A 19,830-nucleotide genomic window follows, 5' to 3' on the forward strand; every position below is an offset into this window, starting at 1 on the left:
AGCAGGAATACATGTGCCAAGCAAAGCTGCTGCAGGCCCTGAACCCGTTTTGAAACTGAGTAGAAAAAGGGAGGGCTCTGCCATCAGGGTGAAGAAAGTGTGGCCCCTGTGCCATTGCCAGAAGCAAGGATCCCACAATCCCCTTCTGGAACTGAGAAGAGAGAGGGAGGGCTCCAAAAACAAAGGTAAGCAGGAAAAGGACACACTGATCAAGGCTATTGCAGGCCCCGCACCCTCATTTTGGAACTGAGTAGAGACAGAGAGGGGCCGCCAGAAATGGGAACTGTGCGCATAGAAAGTGTGGACCCTGTGCATTATTGGAAGGCAGAAACTCCACAACCCACTCTGGACTGAGAAGAAAGAGCGAGGGCTCTGCAAACAAAGGTAAGCAATAAAGCATTTGGGAGCAAGGCTGCTACAGGCTTGGCACCCCCATTTTGAAACTAAGTAGAGAGACAGGGCTCCTCCATCAAAGTGTATCAAAGTGCTGTGCGATCCCATTCTGGAGCTGAGTAGTGCGGGGGCGGGGGGGGGGGGGGGGGGTAGGTTCCACCATCAAGGTGAACTATGGGTCCCAGGAAAGAGCAGGCCTGCCCTTGAGGTGGTTAGAAGCCAGACACCTCACAATCCCCTTCTGGAACTGAGTAAATACAGAGGGAGGGGATCTTCAGGCACAGCGCCTATCAACATATCCACAGCATCACTAAACTTGTAGAATCTGGCATAACAGTGCTGGACTCAGTCTGGCGACCAGTTCCCAACATCCCAGAAGGAATACACTAAAGAGATGCCCACCACGACCAGCGGCACAGTCGCCCAACACAGACAACAAACTAAGAAATAAACAGCAAGGAGAATGAAAAATACCAAAAAACAAAGCAAGCCCTCAGGGAAAGGACACTCCACAAAAAGAAAATTGGTCACCAGAACTCATCAACATAACATAGAAAAACTTCTCTGCCAGCCAGACAAAGAATTTAAAACCATAGAGATTAAAAAACATACAGAAGATGAAAAGGAAAAAGAATGATGTGAGAAATATAAGTAATGAACTGAAGAATGAAACTGAGTCCTTAAAGAAAAAAATGAAGGAAACAAAGGAGATTAAAAGATTAATGGAGGAGCTAAAGAATTCTGGGGAAAGCAACGAAAACAGAACTGATGAAACGGAAGAATTAGTTCTCTCAAAGAAACAGACATAAAAAGAACCAAAAAGAAAAAGAGAGGTACAAAGGAAAAACAATGAAGAAACAGGGCCTCCCTGGTGGCGCAAGGGGTTAAGACGTAGCCTATGAAGCTATCTGCAGCCACTGCAGCACGAATTCGATCCCCAGCCAGGGAGGAGACCCACATGGCGCAGCATGAAGCAGAGGCGGTCTCTTGACTCTCCTGCTGCTCCCCTCAGCAGTGTATTTCAGTCAATCTGCCTGTTCTGCTCCCCACTCAGTCTCTGGTGATCCTCTCACCCCCCCACACCTCTGGTCTGTACCCCATTTCTTGTATGCATAAATAAAATCTTTAAAAAAAAAAAAAAAAGAATGAAGAAACACTTTAAGAATTATCTGACACCATGAGGAAAGGAAATATAAGTCATAGGAATCCCAGAAGGTGAGGAGAGAGACTAAGGAACTGAGAAACTATTCAAGAAGATAATCAAATAGAATTTCCCAAGCAAGAAGGAGATAAAAATAGACATACAGGAAGAGAGAGGGACACCAAATTACCACAATGAAAGGAAAACTACAGCAAAGACACATAATAGTAAAGCTGCCAAGAGTCCAATACAAGGAAAAAATGAAGCTAACGAGGAGGAAGAAACAGATAACCTGTAAAGGAAAACCACATATGCTGACATCAGACTTCTCTAAAGATACGCTACGGGTAATGTGTTCATTGACATATTCAACAAACTCCCAGTCAACAAATGCCAACCAAGAATACTTTACCCCACAAAGTACTCCTTCCTCTATGAAGCAAAAGTAAGTACCTTCTTAGACAAACAGAATCTCCAGAAATTCATTACTACTAAACCCCCACTCCAAAATATACTACAAGTCCTAAAGCAAAACCATGAATAAAAACAGATTAAGGCAAGGAATAAAAACACAAAACAATGGCAACTTCAGAGGCCAATATCTCAATATTCACCCTAAATGTAAATGAACTAAACTCATGAATAAAAAGACAGAGTAGCGGGCTATATTAAAAAACAAAATCCAATCTTCTGCTGTCTCCAGGAAACACATTTAACTACAAAAGATAAACATAGTCTGAAAGTAAAAGGTTGGAAAAAAAATCCTACAAGCAAATGGACCAAAAAAGAAGGCAGGAACAGCTATGTTTATAATGGATAATATAGATTTTCAAACTAACCAAGGTAAAAAGAGACAAAGACAGTCACTACATTATTAATTAGGGGACAATACATCAGAAAGAAATAACACTCTTCAACATATAATCACCAAATGAAGGAGCACCAAAATATATGAGACAATTATTACCAGCTCTGAAAACAGACATTAGAGGAAATACATACGTAGTACGAAACTTCAACACCCCATTCTCTCCAATGGACAGATCAACAAGACAAAAAATAAACAAGGATATTAAAGCTTTAAATAAAGGCTTAGACCTCATGGGCTTACAGACATCTATAGGAAGCTGCACCCAAAGAAATCCGAGTACAAATTTTTCTCAAGTGTGTAAAGATCGTTCTCCAGAATCGATCACATATTGGACTACAAGACAAACATCAATAGACACATTAAGATCAAAATCATTCCAACTATCTTCTTTGATCATAAAGGCCTCAAGCTAGAACTAAATCATGAAAAGAAAGCAAAGAACCCTCACATTTCATGGAGATAGAAACCCACACTAATGGAAGATCACTGGATTAAAGAGGAGCTCAAAGAAGAAATTTAAAAATGCTTTGAGTTGAATGACAATGACAATGATGGCACCACTTTTTAGAATGTATGGGACACAGGAAAAACAGTAATAAGAGAAAAATATATAGAAATGAAGGCTGCAACAATGCAACAAAAAAAAGTAAACAACCCAGTCAAAATAATGGGCAGAAGAGCTAAAAAGACACTTCTCCAAAGAGGAAATGCAACTGGCCAACAGGTATATGAAAAGATGCTCAACATCACTTGTAGTCGGGGAAATACAAATCAATACCTCACTGAGATACCACCTTACACCAGCGAGAATGGCTCATATTAAATAAACAGGAAACAACAAGTGTTAGGGAGGATGCGGAGAAAAAAGAACTCTCCTACACTGCTGGTAGGAATGCAAAGTGGAGCAACCACTATGGAAAGCTGTTTGGAGGTTCCTCAAACTACTAAAAATGGAGCTTCCATATGACCCAGCAATTCCACTCCTAGGAATCTATCCAAGGGACACCAAAACATTTAATTCAAAAGGATACTTACACCCCTATGTTTACTGCAGCACAATTTACAATAGGTAAGATATGGAAACAACCCAAATGCCCAAAAGTTGATGACTGGATCAAGAAGATGTGGTACTTATACATCACAGAACACTACTCAGCAATCAACAGAGATAAACTCATGCCATTCACAGCAACATGGATGGAGTGGAAAGGGATTATGCTCCGTGAAATAAGCCAGAAAGAAAAAGAAAAATATGGACTGGTTTCACTTTCACAAAGAATATAAAACTGGGAGGAATGTAAGGGTACCAAATCAGGGATCAAGAAAAAAATAAAAACAAAATTAGCAGGCGACTATTAATCAGAGACACTGCAGGAAAGGGGGAGGGAGACAGATCAAAATATGGGAGGTAAGACCATAAGGGACTATGGTGATAGTGCACGGGTAAATTGGTGGTGGGAATTTTTCAGGGACTACACCTGAGAGGAGAAAGCATGCATTGTACAAAAAGGAAGAATGATGTCACATATAAAATATATATATGTATGTGTGTGTGTGTGTGTGTGTGTGTGTATACATAAATGATGTCATATATATATATAAATAGTAAGTGGAAGAGGAAAAAAATCCTAATGGCATTCTTCAAAGAGATAAAACAAATGTTACTGAAATTCACATGAAACCACTAAAGACCCCAACTAACCAAAGCTCTCCTCATAAAATGGAAATGGTGATATTATACTTCCAGATTTCAGACTATACTATAAAGTGGTAATAATTAAAACACCATGGTGGGCCTCCCTGGTGGCACAGCGGTTGAGCGCTGGGTTGCGAAGCTGCCGGCGACCTCTGCGGCGCCGGTTCGATCCCCAGCTGCTCCCCGGCCACCTGAGGAGGGTCCCACATAGCACGCAGACCTCTCCTGCCGCCCGCTGCTCCCCTCAGCAGCGTACTTGGGTCCTTCTGCCTGCTCTGCTCCCCGCTCTGGCTCTGGTGAATTCTCTCACCCTCCTGCGCTTCTGACTGTACCCAGTGCTTGTATAAACAAAAAAACAAAACAGACAAATAAATAAATAAACATGTCTCTATTAAAAAAAAAAAAAAAAAGTTTAAAAAAAAAAAAAAAAAACACCATGGTACCTGAACAAAAACAGACATGCACTAATAGAATCAAATTGAGGGTCCAAAAATAAAACCATGCATGTATGGACAGCTAATCTACAACAAAGGAGGGAAGAAAATACATTGGAACTAGAAACCCTCTTCAATAAATAGTGTTGGGAAAACTGGACTGCAAAAGAATGAAATACACGACCATCTTATTCCATTTACAAAAATCAACTCAAAATGGATAAATTGGATGTAAGACCTGAAACAGTATATATAGAAGAAAACAACAGCAAAATACACCAAGACATAAACTTCAGAAATCGCACTGCAGATTCATCTCCACTAGCAAGGAAAATGAAGAATAAAACTGAGACTACATTAAAGTGATACACTTCTATACAGCAAAAGAGATAGTATTCAACACAAAGAGACACCCAACTGAATGGGAGAAAACATATGCACATTATATATCTAACAAGGGACTTAGATCAGAGATCTACAAAGAATTCATACAAATAAACAAAAAGAAAACAACAATTCAATTAAAAAAATGGACAGAAGGCATTTCTCAAGAGAAGATATCCAGATGACATACAAGCACATGAATAAAACTCATCACTTATCACGAGGGAAATACAAATCAAAATCAGAATGAGATACCACCTTCCACAAGTGAGACAGGCCCATATTAAGAGAACCAGAAACAAGAGCTGACAAGAGTGTGGAGAAAAAGGAACACTTTAACACTATTAGTGGGAATGTAGACTGGTCCAGCCTCTATGACAGTGGCGAGGCTCCTCAGACACACAACCCAGCAATTCCACTCATAGGTATCTGCCCAAAGAACACAGAAGGAAACCTACATTCCTGTGTGTATTGTAGCACTATTTATAATAACCAAGATATGCAAGGAATCTAATTGCCCAAAAACAGACAAGTGGCTCAAGAAGATGTTATATACATACACAGTGGAATACTACTCACGCCATTTGCAGCAACATGGATGGAGACTGGAAAGGATTATGCTAAGCAAAGCAAGCTGGAGTGAGAAAGGTAATTAATGAATAGTATCAATTATGTGTGTGTAATATAGAGAAATCAAAGGGCCATCAAAGACAAACTTAAAAAAAAAAAATCAAACCCTGGATAACTGACCATTGATCTGAGGCACCTAAGAGGGGAGGGAGATAAGACTGGAATGGATCAAGTGAGAATGAGTGTGGTGGGAGAGCAAAATGGATTACCGTGGAGGACTTTTGTGTGATTTTGTGGGAGATGTACAGTAACCATACCTAAGGGGAGAAATCCTATATTGTCAAAATATTTTAAAAGGATGTAAAACAATGGTACATCATAAACAAAACAAAGATTTGTGGATCCCATATTCAGAGCAACATTATTAACAAAGGCCAAGAAATGGACCAACTTAAATGTCCTTTGATAGATGACTGTATACAAAAGTTATAGTATATAAACTTAGTGGAATATGACACAACTATTTTAAAAATGAAACAGTGCCTTTTAGAGCAAATGAATGGATCTTAGGGGATTATGCTAAGTGAAATAAGAAAGTGAAAGTTACAATGTGCTTTAATTCATTTGGAAAATATAAATAATCAAAGAAAACAAACTAGCAAAGCACCACAAAAGTAACTCTTAGACTCTGTAAAATATGCAGCTGACTAGAGAGAATGGAAGGAAAGGTCATAGAAGATATGGAAAATGTTTTAGGGTATTGGTACTGGGGCTTAGGTGAAGGCTGATTGAAGCATGTGCATATTTTGAGGTATGAAGCTATACTCCCAAAATTATAGCTTTGCAAACAAATGGTAAAGCAATACAATTCGATTTACAAAATAGCATATAGGGTTTTTTTTAAGCATAGTTTTAATAATGAAATTATGCTTCTCAAATGTGTGAAGATAAACCAAGCTTACATCACAATAAATTTCATTAGTATGGCTGAATTAACAATAAGACTGTAAGTTTATGTATAATCTTAAAATATCAGCTCACCTCATTATTACATTAAAATGGCATTTGGTACTTACTATACATACAAAGGGAAAAAATAATTTAATCACCTTTGACAAGGCCTGTTCATAGAAATTTAACCTTGATTAAGTAACTTGCCAATGTCAGACATAAAAGTGAAAGCTTATTTTGAGAACATATCAAGATATGAAGTACTCTACATAAGCTATATATTTTTAAGTTTGTAAAAGAACTTGATTTCTAGTATTCTAAGTACAGTTTTAAACTGAGGATGTTCTGTTATAAGGGGAATATCTGATAACATCTGGAAACATTTTTTACAGTCACAAAGTAGGGACTGGAGCTACTATTGTCATCTAACACATAAATGATAGAAACATGCTAAACATTCTATAATGAAAAGTCCCACCCCACCAAGAATTATCTGTCAACAGTACCAAATGTACTAAGCAGTACTAAGTGGCAACAGTACCAAAGTTGAAGAATCCTACCTTAAACTGTTAAAATAAGAAACAATATAAAATGCCATCTAATCAAAAATTTGCTTCTACCACTCATTAGTTGCCACAGAATTTATCCCAAGCAGGTAAGGAAGGAAACAACATAAGTATAAAATTAAACAGTAGTTGAAAAAACAAGTTTTGTCATCAATAAAACCCAATGTGGAATCCCAACCAATTCTAAAATGTTCATGTTGTCCAGTATAAGAGTAATACCAATAATATTTGTCTTTTTGTTATTGTGAGAAATATGAATAAGAAAATATTTCTAAAGACATAGCATTAAGTGTGGGTATCAGTAAGCCCATAATCAATGCTAAGTATCATCAAAACACATTTTTTCAATAATGAACCTAATTTGTTAAAGAAATAGGATTTCTAATAAAATTATCAATTTACCTTCTCTGACCCCATCTTCTGTAAATAAAATATTACTTTTACAAAACCTGTCTATTCTAGAATCATTTTCATTCTCTGTCTGTGATTTACAAAGTGTTTTTTCTTCATCTGATAGATCACTCCCACTGGAACTCCATGTTATGTCTGTAAGATCATTAGTACTCTTGGATGTGGTAGCTTCTGTAAAAGAGAAAATATAAAAATAATTAATTAATAAAGTTATTTACCACAATGAGATTTTATGCACATTACTTTGCCAAAGTCACAAATACACAAATTCTGATTAAAGTGGAAAGAATGATTTATGTTAATGCTATGTGCCTAAACTTAAATATACAACTAAAGTTGTATATATATTTTGAATACATCAATCCATTCCATCCTTGCTTGCTATAGAGTATTTGCTGAGAAATCTGATACAAATCTGATGGGAGTACACTTGTAAGCTACCAACTTTTCTCAACCCACAGTCAATATTCAGTCTTTGTCTTGAACACTTGATAGTTTCATTGCTATGTGTCTGCTATAGGTCTCATTTCACTATATTTAGATAACAAGCGGTTGTTTGCCTCATGGGTTTATATATTTAGTTTCTTCCCTAGTTTTGGGATATTTTCCCATGATAATTTCCTTGAAGAAGAACTCTATGCCCTTCTCTCTTTCTTCCCCTTCTAGGATGCATCTCTTTCCTGATGGGAGTCAGATAGTTCTTAAAGTGTTTCTTTGGGGGTTTTTTGTTGTTGTTTGTTTAATTGTTTTACATTTCTCTCTCTTCTTCCACCTGTTACATTGTGCATTTTCATTTTCTAGGTCAATTCTCCACTAGGTCTGTTCTGTACCCATAGCATTCTCTCAAGTTCTTTGTCTCACTTGTTGAGTTCTTTACATACTGAATGTTATTTTCTTATTTAAAATTTCAACCTATAACTTCTTCTCATTACTTTCATTTTTTTTTTAAATTATTTATTTATTTGTTTGTTTGTTTATTTATTTATACATACAAGCACTGGGTACAGTCAGAAGCGCGGGAGGGTGAGAGAATTCACCAGAGCCAGAGTGGGGAGCAGAGCAGGCAGAAGGACCGAAGGACACTGCTGAGGGGAGCAGCGGGCGGCAGGAGAGGTCTGCGCGCCATGTGGGACCCTCCTCCGGTGGCCGGGGAGCAGCCGGGGATTGAACTGGTGCTGCAGAGGCTGCGGGCAGCTTCGCAACCCAGCACTCAACCACTGCGCCACCGGGGAGGCCCTACTTTCATTTTTGAGCTCATTCCTTTCTCAAATTTCTTGTATCTCTTTGAATAACTTCACTGAGTTCTCACTTTGAGTTGTCTTCCTGAATTTTCTTTTGTCTTTGAGTTTCTTTATCATGACCATTTTGAATACTATATCTAATAAGAAAATATAATCTTCTATGTCTTGGTGTTTATATATAGAGAGTTGGCTACTTGTGATGCCATACTCCCTTGAGATCCTGAGCTGCCAAGTGTTATTTTTTATCTGCCTATTTTGCTACTTTAAATTTTCCTTTTTTTTTTTTTTTTTTTAAGAGATGAACTAGTTTCCTTTTCCCACAAGTGGTGCTGGGGTTTTGTTTGAGTTACTTGTTTTTCATGGCCTCGCCATACTTCCATAGGTGCTGTATCAGCAGGGTTGCTGTATCAGCAGGATTGCAGAGGAGTACAGAGGTGCCCACCTGCTTTCACAAATATGCTAGGGAAAGCCTGGTATATAATACCTCTGCCAATATCCCTCCTCTATGATGTTGCAGATCTGAGACTCAGAAGTCTGCGCACTGTCAGTGCACATCATGAAGACAATACCAGTCCTAAGGTACTGAGGTATGGGGGAGGGAGAATGAAGTTTAGAGCACCTTCTCTGTTTTTTTCCTTACCAGAGTGGTGCTGATCTATGTGGAGCACCCATTTCCTCCACATGGGCTCCACTGGGATCAAAGGTGTATTTCCACATTCTTCTGCCAAGACCCCCGGCTGAACCAGCAGCTCTGTGACACCAATCCCAAACATCAACCATCAGGAATTTCTATCAACTTTCTATCCAATGAAGCATGAATTTTCTTGCTGTGCCTTTTACTATAGTCTCCTTTGGTCTCTGGGGTGCAAGTTGTGTTTCAGTCTCACCTTGAACTAAAGGAATCACTTGGTGCAGTGTCCCTCTGGTCAACTGTTAGACATTCCTCTTAGAAGTGAACTCTATTGCCACCAGGTTATGTCACCTTAATGCTACGATGAGGAAGAATCTCAGAAATGTCTCACAGTTAGTGAGATCAGTAGGTTCTCAGGTTTTTCTTTTTCATTTCCCTTCCCTCTCCCCAATCCAGGAGCGCCTAGAGCCAGCTGGACATGGTCATTTAAGAAGTTTCATCTATCATTTCTCCCACCAACTGTCTCCGGGCCTACCTGTAATTTTCATTCTCTGGCATAAATGTCTAAATGTATGATTGCTGGTTTGCATTACAGCTGTATGTTGTCTTACTAGAAACTACAAACTGTTTTTCAGAATGGCTGTACCATTTTATAGTCTCACCAGCAAAGGATGTCTGATTTAGTTTCTCTACATCAACAGCAGCATTAGGTATTACCACTATTTTTCAATTTAGTCATTCTGATAGGAAACCTAAAATGAATGGGGCTACTCCATCTTGGAGGAACCAGAAGTCAATAGGAAACTTCCCTGATATTGATCAGAAATGGAATATGTACCTAATAAAAATTAATTTTCTACTTGTATTCATAATTGGTATAATGCTAAAACTAAAAAATAAGTCTCTTGGCCACATTACAAAAGGCTATGAGATTAGATATCAAAATTCAAGTTTCATACAGAGGAAAGAGGCTAAGAAAGTAAAGAAAGCAAACTGGCTTCACTCAATACAATGAATGAATGATATAGTAAACCTCAAGAAAACAAAAATATTAAAATTCCTGCCTTCAAGGAGAGTAGAGTATGAAAAGCAACATGAATCCAAAAAAGAAAAATAACATATCAGAAGTATGTCATGGCACAATGGTGACACTAAAAAGTAAACACTTCACTTTGTGTTGATCATAAAAGGAAGATTCCGGCAAAATGATGTCTGGAAAAACAGCACTTACAAATGCACAATAACTTGGAATAGTAATAAACATTTTCTGTATGCTCTGTGCTGTGAATATTTCTAATTATTACAGTTGTCTATCCTTCAAAATTCAAAATTAAACTATTCAGAACAACCTAAGAATTCATCAATTCATATAGATCTAAAAATAAGCCATGTACTTACTTACAAAGGAAATTATTGATTTCTTTCATTATTATGATTTGGAAAAGCTAATCAAAAAAAGGGAAAAGCAGAATACTATAGACTTTAACATGCTAAAACCAAATCCCCATGTGATGCTATTAGAGGTGGGAGTTTTGGCGGATGTTTAGGTCATAAGGGCAAATTCTTGTGAATGGAAATAGTGCTATATATTAAAGGTGGCCCAGAGAGATCCTTGGCCCATTCTGCCTGGTGAGGGTACATCAAGAAGGTACTATATATGATCCAAGGAAGTGAGAAACCAGATTTCTAAACTCTAGACTGTGAGACATAAATTATTACTGTTTATGAAATCATCCTGTCCATGGTATCTTTGATATAGCATTCTAAATGGACAATGACTGTAAATAAATAAAAAATCACTGTTTTAAAATTATACAATGACTTCAGAGCATTCATACACCTACAAATTATTGACACTTACCTATACCATATCTATATGTAAAATCACTACCAAGAATTTATTAACACATTTTCTTTGCTGAAAAGAACTGCCCTTAAATAAAGGCCCATTCCAATGAAATTATAGGAAGGACATGAGCTAGATTAAGAGAACAGTTACTATATATACATTACATGGTGCTCATTATGTGCCATTACACTAGCACCTGGTATAACAGGTTGAACTGCATTCCCTCAAAATTCATCCATATGAGAAGATGACATCACCAAAGATGGCAACAGAGAGGTACACTATACCAACAGAGCATGATTTGGGGTGAAACTAAAGCACCACTTTGACATCAAAAGAACATGACTGGATGAAGGAGACATGGAGGAAACTGACTCTTCATTGATTAGGAGTGAGGAGAGATACCTAGAGACTGTAGTCCAGGGCCCATGACAAGTACATCAAGGGTACTAGTTTAGTCAAAGGCTCTGGAGAGTAGAGCAAAGAAAAAAACCACAGGCACGTACTTGTAAAAGAGAGGAAAACCATATAGAACAAGGTGCCACACCCAAGTGACCACACAAAAGTAAAAGAACACAGGAAACATTCTAAACATTCTTCCCATCCCTCCCCTCAGAGCAGTTACTGACCTCATACAATGCACAAACATTACACAGCCTGCCAGAAAAGAAGGATATTAGAGGTGCGACAATCCTGAATCAGCTCCCAAACGTACAGCCCATTACTGGATCTCCCAAGGATCTCCCACACACTGTGACTGAACAATTATAAAAACTGGTTGTGTACCTATTGAAACTACCTATTGAAGCCTGCAAATGCCAAAAAATTCAAGTCAAATCAAATCAAAACAGAGCACCACCTATGTGAAAAGTAAAATAGTTAAATTCTCTAAGTTACTGCTACATGTATTTTTTAAATATGAAAATTTGAAATATAAAAATAGCCAGAAAAAGATACATAATACGTAGAAACTCCAGATCTCATGGACAATAAGATCACAACTTTAATGAATCCAACCATGATGACACAGAAGGTATCTTCCTATCAGACAGAGATTCAGAATTATTATAATAAACTCAAAGAGAAAGAAGTAAATTGAGACACACAACTCGAAGAGAACCTAGAAAAGCTAATAAAAGATACAAGAAAATTGAAAAAAGAGATGACCTAACTCAAAAATAAAATTAATAAACAGAAAGTAAAAACTGAAGCTTTAAATAAGAAAACAGTAGAGATTCAGGATGTAAAGAATCAATAGATGAGATAAAGAACTTCAGAGAAAGTTATGGTTGCAGACCAGACCAAAAGGAAGAGTGAATGCAGTGATTTTAAACACAGAAATGCATATAGAACCAAGGTGGTAGAAGGCAGAAAAATAATATGTAGAGTAAGTGAAGCAGCACTTCAAGAACTATCTGACTCTATTAGGAAAGGCAACATAAGGATAGTGGGTAACCTAGAAGTGAAGGAGAGGGAAAGAAAAGAACTTATCCAAAGAAATAAAGGAGGAAGAGTTCCCCCATCTGGAAAGTAACTAAATATACAGTCCATGGAAGTAAATTAATACCTGGTTATCTAAATGCAGTGAAAGTTACAAGGTGTGAAACTATCATGAGTTCAAGATAAAGAAAGGACATTGAAAACAACGAGAGCAAAAAAAAAAAAAAATCAAATAACTTATTAAGGTACTCCCATCATACTTTCATCAATTTCTCAGCAGAAATCTCACAGGTGAGGAAAATAGAATTGTGTATTCAAAATATTCAAAAATTATCAGCCAAAAATACTATATCCTATAAGACTCTCTTTCAGATGAGGGAGAAATAAAAGTGTTCCCAGAGAAAAATAGACAAATGGAGCTGCCAAAACTAAATTTCCCTATAAAGAATGTTGAAAGGATTTAAATGAAAGAAAAGAAAATTCACCCCCAAAAAAGAACAAGGAAATAAAGAGAATCAGGAAACTAAAGGCAAAATATCAGTAGCAAGTCCTTTCACAAATAATCACCCTCAATGTAACTGTACTGATCCTGCCAATCAAAAGGCGGGATCAGAAAATGAAACCCAACTTGGTGCTGTCTCCAGAAGACCATTTGACCTCCAAATATAAACATAGGTGCAAAGTAAAAAGTTAAAAAATAATCCTACAAGTATATGGGACCCTTAAAGAGAAGGGGAACCATACTTATAGCTGAAGAATACACTGACATCTTAAAAGGGTAACGAGAGAAAGGAATGGACATTATATAATGACTATGGAAAAAATACCACAGAAAGACATATCAATATATATACATATATATACACAACCAATGAAGGAGCATAAAAATATATAAAGCAACTAATTAATGTGAAAAAAATATTTGCGACAACACATCAGTAGTAGGGGGCTGCTCCACTTTCAACATGGGTATGTCCCAAGATAGAAAACCAGTAAGGAAACAATAGCCTCAACTAAGGATTGAGAACAGATGGGCTTTAAGAGACAGGCATTATCTCCCAGAAAAGTTGAGTACACTCTTCTTAGATACACAGAGGATTTTGTAGGACAAACCACATATTGCATTCACAAAACAGTGTCAATAAATTAATGGAGATTCAAATTATATCAAGTATCTGTTCTAGTCATACCGATAACACTAAAAATTAAACACAAAAGAAGAACAAGCCTCTGTTATATGTGCATATCAACCAACATACTGCAGAATGACTATGGGTTAACAAGAAAATTGAAAGAAATTTAAAAACACCAGGAGAAGACAAAAATGAAAACATCAACTACAAGAAATTATGGGAAACAGCAAGAGCAGTGCTAAGAGGGAAGTATATAGCAATAATAGCCCATTAACAGAATTAATAAATCTCAAATAATCTCACTCCACACTTTAAGGATATAGAAAAAGAATAACAAATGAAACCAAAAGACAGGAAGTAATAAAAGTTAGAGGGAAAATCATGAAAAAAGAATGAAAGAGACAGTTCAAAAGATTAATGAAACTAAAAGCTACGTGTCTGAAAACATTTAAAGAAACCACACAAATCTCTAGAAAAACTCACTAAGAAAAAATAAGGGAGAATAAAAGAGAATCACAAAAAAAGAGAAGCTATATGCCAATAAATTGGATGACCTAGTACAAATGGACAAATTCTTAGAAAATGCTACCATCTGAGACTGAATCAGAAAGAAAGAGAAAACCTGAATAGATTTTATTACCCTTTTAAGTCCTTACTTGTAATCAGAGTCTCCCCCTTCCCCACCAAAAAAGCCTAGGGCTAGATGGTTTCACTACTGAGTTCTACCAAACCTGCAAAGACAAACTAATACCTACCCTTCTCAAACAATTATAAAAAAAAACTGAGGAAGAGGGAATGCTGCAAAACCAATTTTATGAGGCCACATTACTCTGGTATAAAATGTAGACAAAGGAGAGTAATACATGATCAAATTGGTGGCGAAGGGACACTACGATCAAGTTCTCCCATAAAACCATCTCATAGGGAGAAATAATGACAAGTTCCTGGTGGGACCCAGATGTGTTAGACAAACTTGGTAACACCAGTGATTTGCCCAGACACAGAGGAAATTTGCAAAGATGGGAAGGAAAGAGAGGGAATCATCAGAACCCTTCTCACCCCCACACCCACAAAGCCAGCCCACTTCGTCTAAAATTAAGAGAGGTGGGCCTCCCCGGTGGCGCAGTGGTTGAGCGCTGGGTTGCGAAGCTGCCCGCGGCCTCTGCGGCGCCGGTTCCATCCCCGGCTGCTCCCCGGCCACTGGAGGAGGGTCCCACATGGCGCGCAGACCCCTCCTGCCGCCCGCTGCTCCCCTCAGCAGTGTACTTCGGTCCTTCTGCCTGCTCTGCTCCCCGCTCTGGCGAATTCTCTCACCCTCCCGTGCTTCTGACTGTACCCAGTGCATGTATAAACAAAACAAACAAACAAACAAACAAACAAATAAATAAATAAAATTAAGAGAGGAAAAGCTTGGAGACAATGATGCCCAAAGAATCATAAGACATCTGAGAAGTCCAGAGAGTGAATAGATGGGCAAATGGGGCCTTGGCACAGGCATACAAAGTGGGTAAGAGCTGATTTGTTGTGGCACTTCCCTCCCAACCCCACCCTGGAGACCAGGAGGACCATTTAACCAGTTGCACTTCACAGTTGGTAGGACATGGTTGGGGGGGGAGGCGCTATTAGGGCTGGTACCAACACTGGGGGCCTCGTGTTACACAAAGTCCTCAGGTAAAGGAGGACACAGGGGCCCCATCATCCACCCAACTACCTCACAGGCCCAGATGAGTGCCAATGCTTCCACACCCACATCTGCACTTCATTCTGCAACCTTTTGTGCTTGTTTTTTTAATCCTCCCTGGGAAGACTATCCTACTCAGCCCTATGTTGCTCCCCAGTGGACCATACTAACAGAGCAAAGTCTAGCTAGTAGAGAGCCATCAGACTCCTGAGAAGAAATTCTCCCCCATCTCTGTGTATGTTTGTTTGTTTATTGGTCAGTTGGTTGTATGTTGTTCCTTACCGTCTTTCCTATTTCTGTTTTCTGATTCTTTTATTTTTCTTCTTCCTCCACTTGAATATAACCATCACTACTTTCTCTTCTCTGTTACATTCCCTCCCCTCACTCCTCCTCTTTCCTTCCCACCCCCCATTCTTTTCTAACCTTCATTACTTTTACATTTCCATATCATATTCCCTTTCCTCTTCTTTCACTACTTATTCTCTTTTGATCCTGGTATTTTTCTGAGACATGCCTAGAGGGACCTACCAGTTCAACAGAGAAGTACATCCCACCCAAACTGCTGGCAGCTCCCAGTGGACTTGGCCTCAGCATGTGTCCAGCTGGAGATGCAGTACTCCACACAAGACTTTTGACAACCATAGGCTGAAACATCAGATCCCATCCTACACAATGGTGGCTAGAAAAACAGGAGTTCCTGAAGCTCAGAACAACACCTACCCAACAAGAGAGGCTCAGACACTAGGCAACCACATTCACACCTCAGCAAGAGAAATCAGAAGTCATGCCCACTGACACTAGCAGTACAGAGACACTACAAACAGAGCAAAGCCGAAGGCTAACAATGAGAGGAAAGCAAAATACAAATGACCAAGCAGGCCTCTCTGGGAACAATATACCACAGAAAGAAAGTCAACCTCCAGAACCCAATATTATGGACACAGAAGAATCTCTCCAACTAACAGTCAAAGAAGTCAAAAAGGCCATAATGAAAGTAATGGAATTAAGAGAAAACACAGAAAGAGATAAGAATATAATCAATGAACTGAGGAAGAAAGTGAATGATTTGGAGAATATCCAGAGATTAGTGGAGGAGCTAAAGAATTTGGAGAAAAGCCATTGAATAGAACAAACAGAAGAATGAATCAGTACTCTCCAAGATACAGATATAAAGAACTAAAAAGAAAAGAATAGAGAAGTATAAAGAAAAAGAATGAAGAAACACTTCAAGAACTATCTGGCACCATGAGGAAAGGAAATTTAAGAGTCATAGGAATTCCAGAAGGTGACAAGAGAGACAAAGGGACGAAGAAACTATTGAAGGAGGTAAATGAAGAGAACTTCCCAAGCATGAAGATGGAAATGAAAATAGACATACAGGAAGAGAAAAGAACACCAAGTTACCACAATGAAAGGAAGACTACACAAGAAACATAATAGTAAAGTTTCCAAAGGTTCAAGACAAAGAAAAAATAATAATAAAACTGAGGAAGGCAAAAAAAACAGATAACTTATAAAGGAAAACCAGTCAGGCTGACATCAAACTTCTCCAAAGAAACACTACAAAAAGAGAATGCTAGGACATATATAATAAACTCCAAGTCAACAAAAGCCAACCAAGAATACTCAACCATACAAGCACTCCTTCCTCTATAAAGGAAAAATAAAAGCATTCTCAAATAAAACCTCCAGAAATTCACTATTAAAGCCTCACTCCAAAAATTACAAGAACTCCTAAAGTCAAAACCAAGACAGGAATGATTAAGAACTACATGAGGTAAGAAATAAAATGCAAAAAGGCAACCAAAATGGCAAATATGTATTACAGTGTATCAATATTAACACTAAATGTAAATGTACTAAACTCACCAACAAAAAGACACAGAGTAGTGGGCTGGATTTAAAAAAAGAACCAAGCTTTTGCTGTCTACAGGAAACATATTTAACTACAAAAAGTAAACATAGATTGAAAGTAAAAGGATGAATGGGCCTCCTTGGTGGCGCAAGCAGTTGAGCACCGCACCATGAAGCTGTCCGCAGCCTCTGCAGCACGAGTTCAATCCTGGCCGGCCTGCAAGAATCCCACATGGCGAAGGAGACCTCACCTGCTCCCCTCAGCAGTGTATTTCTTCAGTCTGCCTGTTCTGTTCCCTGCTCTGTCTCCAGTGAATCCTCTCACCCTCCCACGCATCTGGCCTGTACCCTGGTTCTTGTATAAAAATAAATCTTGAAAAAAAAAAAAAAGTGAAAGGATGGAATACAATCCTACAGAAAATGGACCAAAAAAGAAGGTAGGAAGAGCAATACTTCCATTGGAAAAAATAGACATCAAATTAAAAAGGGTAGAAAGACATAGACTGTCACTACATTATCATTAATAGGACAATAAAACAAGAAGATATAACGCTAATAAACATATAGCCACCAAATGAAGGAGGACTAAAATATATCAGACTATTATTATCAGCCCTGAAAACAGATAGTAGAGAAAATACGATGTAGTAGGAGACTCCAACACACCACTATCACCAATGGATAGATATGTGAGACAAAAAAAAAAAAAAAAACAAGTATAGTAGCGCTCAAAATAAGGACCTCATGAGCTTAGACATCTATAGGACACTGCACTAAAAAAATCTGAGTATACATTTTTCTCAAGTACACAGGGATCATATTCCAGTATGGATCACATACTGGGAAAAGACAAACATCAACAGATACATTATGATCAAAATCATACCAACTACCTTCTCTAATCACAAAGGCATCAAACTAGAAATAAACCATCCAAAGACAGCAAGGAACCCTCCTACCTCATGGAGAGTGAAACCCACACTACTGGAAGCTCATTGGATTAATGAGGATATCAAAGAAAAAATTTAAAAATACTTGAGACAAACCACAGTGATGACACAATTCTCCAGAGCATATGGGACACAACAGAAGCAGTTATAAGAGTAAAATATATACAAATAGAGGCTCACATCAAGAAACAAGGAAGAACTCAAAGAAACAACCAAATTTCTCACCTTAAAGAACTGGAAAAATCTCAGGATAGAAGGAACATACCCACCATAATAAAGTTCGCATAGGACAAACCCACAGCCAGTATCATTCTCAATGGTGAAAAGCTGAAAGGCTTTCCTTTACGATCTGGAACAAGACAAGGATGTCCACTCTCACTACTGCTTTTCAATGTAATACTGGAAGTCCTAGCCAGAAAAAAAAAAAAAAAAAAAAAAAAACAGCCCATAGAAGAAAGAAAATACTAAAATTCAAAGCAGAATTAATGAAATAGAAGCTAAAAAAAAAATAATAATATAAATGAAACCACAGGTTGTTCTTTGGAAAAAAAAAATAAACAAACCCCTAGCCAGGCTCACAAAGAAAAACAACAGAAAGCAGAAATAAATAGGACCATAAACGAAAGAGGAGAAATTACAACATCATCAGCAGAAGTCAAAAGAATAATCAGAGATTACAATGAACAGTTATAAGTAAACAAGCTCAACAATCTAGAAAACATGGACAAATTCCTAGAACTATATAATCATCCAAAGCTAGATAAAGAAGAAATAGAACACCTAAACATACCAATTGCAAGCAATAAAAACTGAAACAGTAATCAAAACCCTCCTCCAAAACAAAAGTCCAGGACCAGATGTCTTCACAAATGAATTCTACCAAATGTTCCAAATGTACTAGTGCCTATCCTACACAACTCTTTCAAAAAAGTGACATGGAAGGAATACTACCAAATACATTTTATGAAGCTAACATCACACTAATACCAAAATCAAACAATGACAATACAAAAAAAGAAAACTACAGGCCAATCTCTCTAATGAAAACTGATGCAAAAATGCATCAAAAATGTAATTCACCATGACGAGTGGAATTTATTCCAGGGGCACAGGGATGGTCAACATCCAAAATCAGTAAATAAAATCCAACAAATCAACAAAAAGAAGAAAAAAAAAATGATATCAATAGATGCTGAGAAAGCATTTGACAAAGTTCAACATCCATTTATGATGAAGATCCTTAACATTCTCAGGATAGAAGGACCATACCTACCATAAAAAAGGTCACATATGACAAAGTCATAGCCAGTATCATTCTCAATGGTGAAAGCTGAAAGGCTTTCCTTTATGATCTGGAACAAGACAAGGATGTCCACTCTCACTACTGCTTTTCTTTTTTTTTTTAATATTTTATTTTATATAATTCTTACATCATTTTTCATTTTTGCACAATATATGCATTTTCATTTTGGTTATATCCCCCATACAATTGCAATCCCCTTATTTTGACCCTAATCTTTCATATTACATATGATGAAATGCATATGTAACCACAAAAAAATCTCGAATAGCTAAAGCTCTTCTGAATGGAGGCATCACACTCTGACTTCAGACTATACTACAATGCCATAATA

General features: G+C 37.7%; 1 protein-coding gene across 3 annotated transcripts in view; it reads right to left on the reverse strand.

The window, feature by feature from the left end:
- SPIDR (scaffold protein involved in DNA repair) overlaps positions 1-19,830 on the reverse strand; it is a 545,150-nt gene that overhangs the window by 453,217 nt on the left and 72,103 nt on the right. For all 3 annotated transcript variants that reach the window (XM_054692277.1, XM_054692279.1, XM_054692278.1), the window contains one exon: positions 7,409-7,588. In XM_054692277.1, coding sequence (XP_054548252.1) covers positions 7,409-7,588 — 180 coding nt within the window. The remainder of the gene's footprint in view (positions 1-7,408; positions 7,589-19,830) is intronic.

This window comes from Talpa occidentalis, unplaced genomic scaffold, assembly GCF_014898055.3.
Source record: "Talpa occidentalis isolate TD23 unplaced genomic scaffold, MPIMG_talOcc4v2.1, whole genome shotgun sequence".
NCBI classification, from domain to species: domain Eukaryota; kingdom Metazoa; phylum Chordata; class Mammalia; order Eulipotyphla; family Talpidae; genus Talpa; species Talpa occidentalis.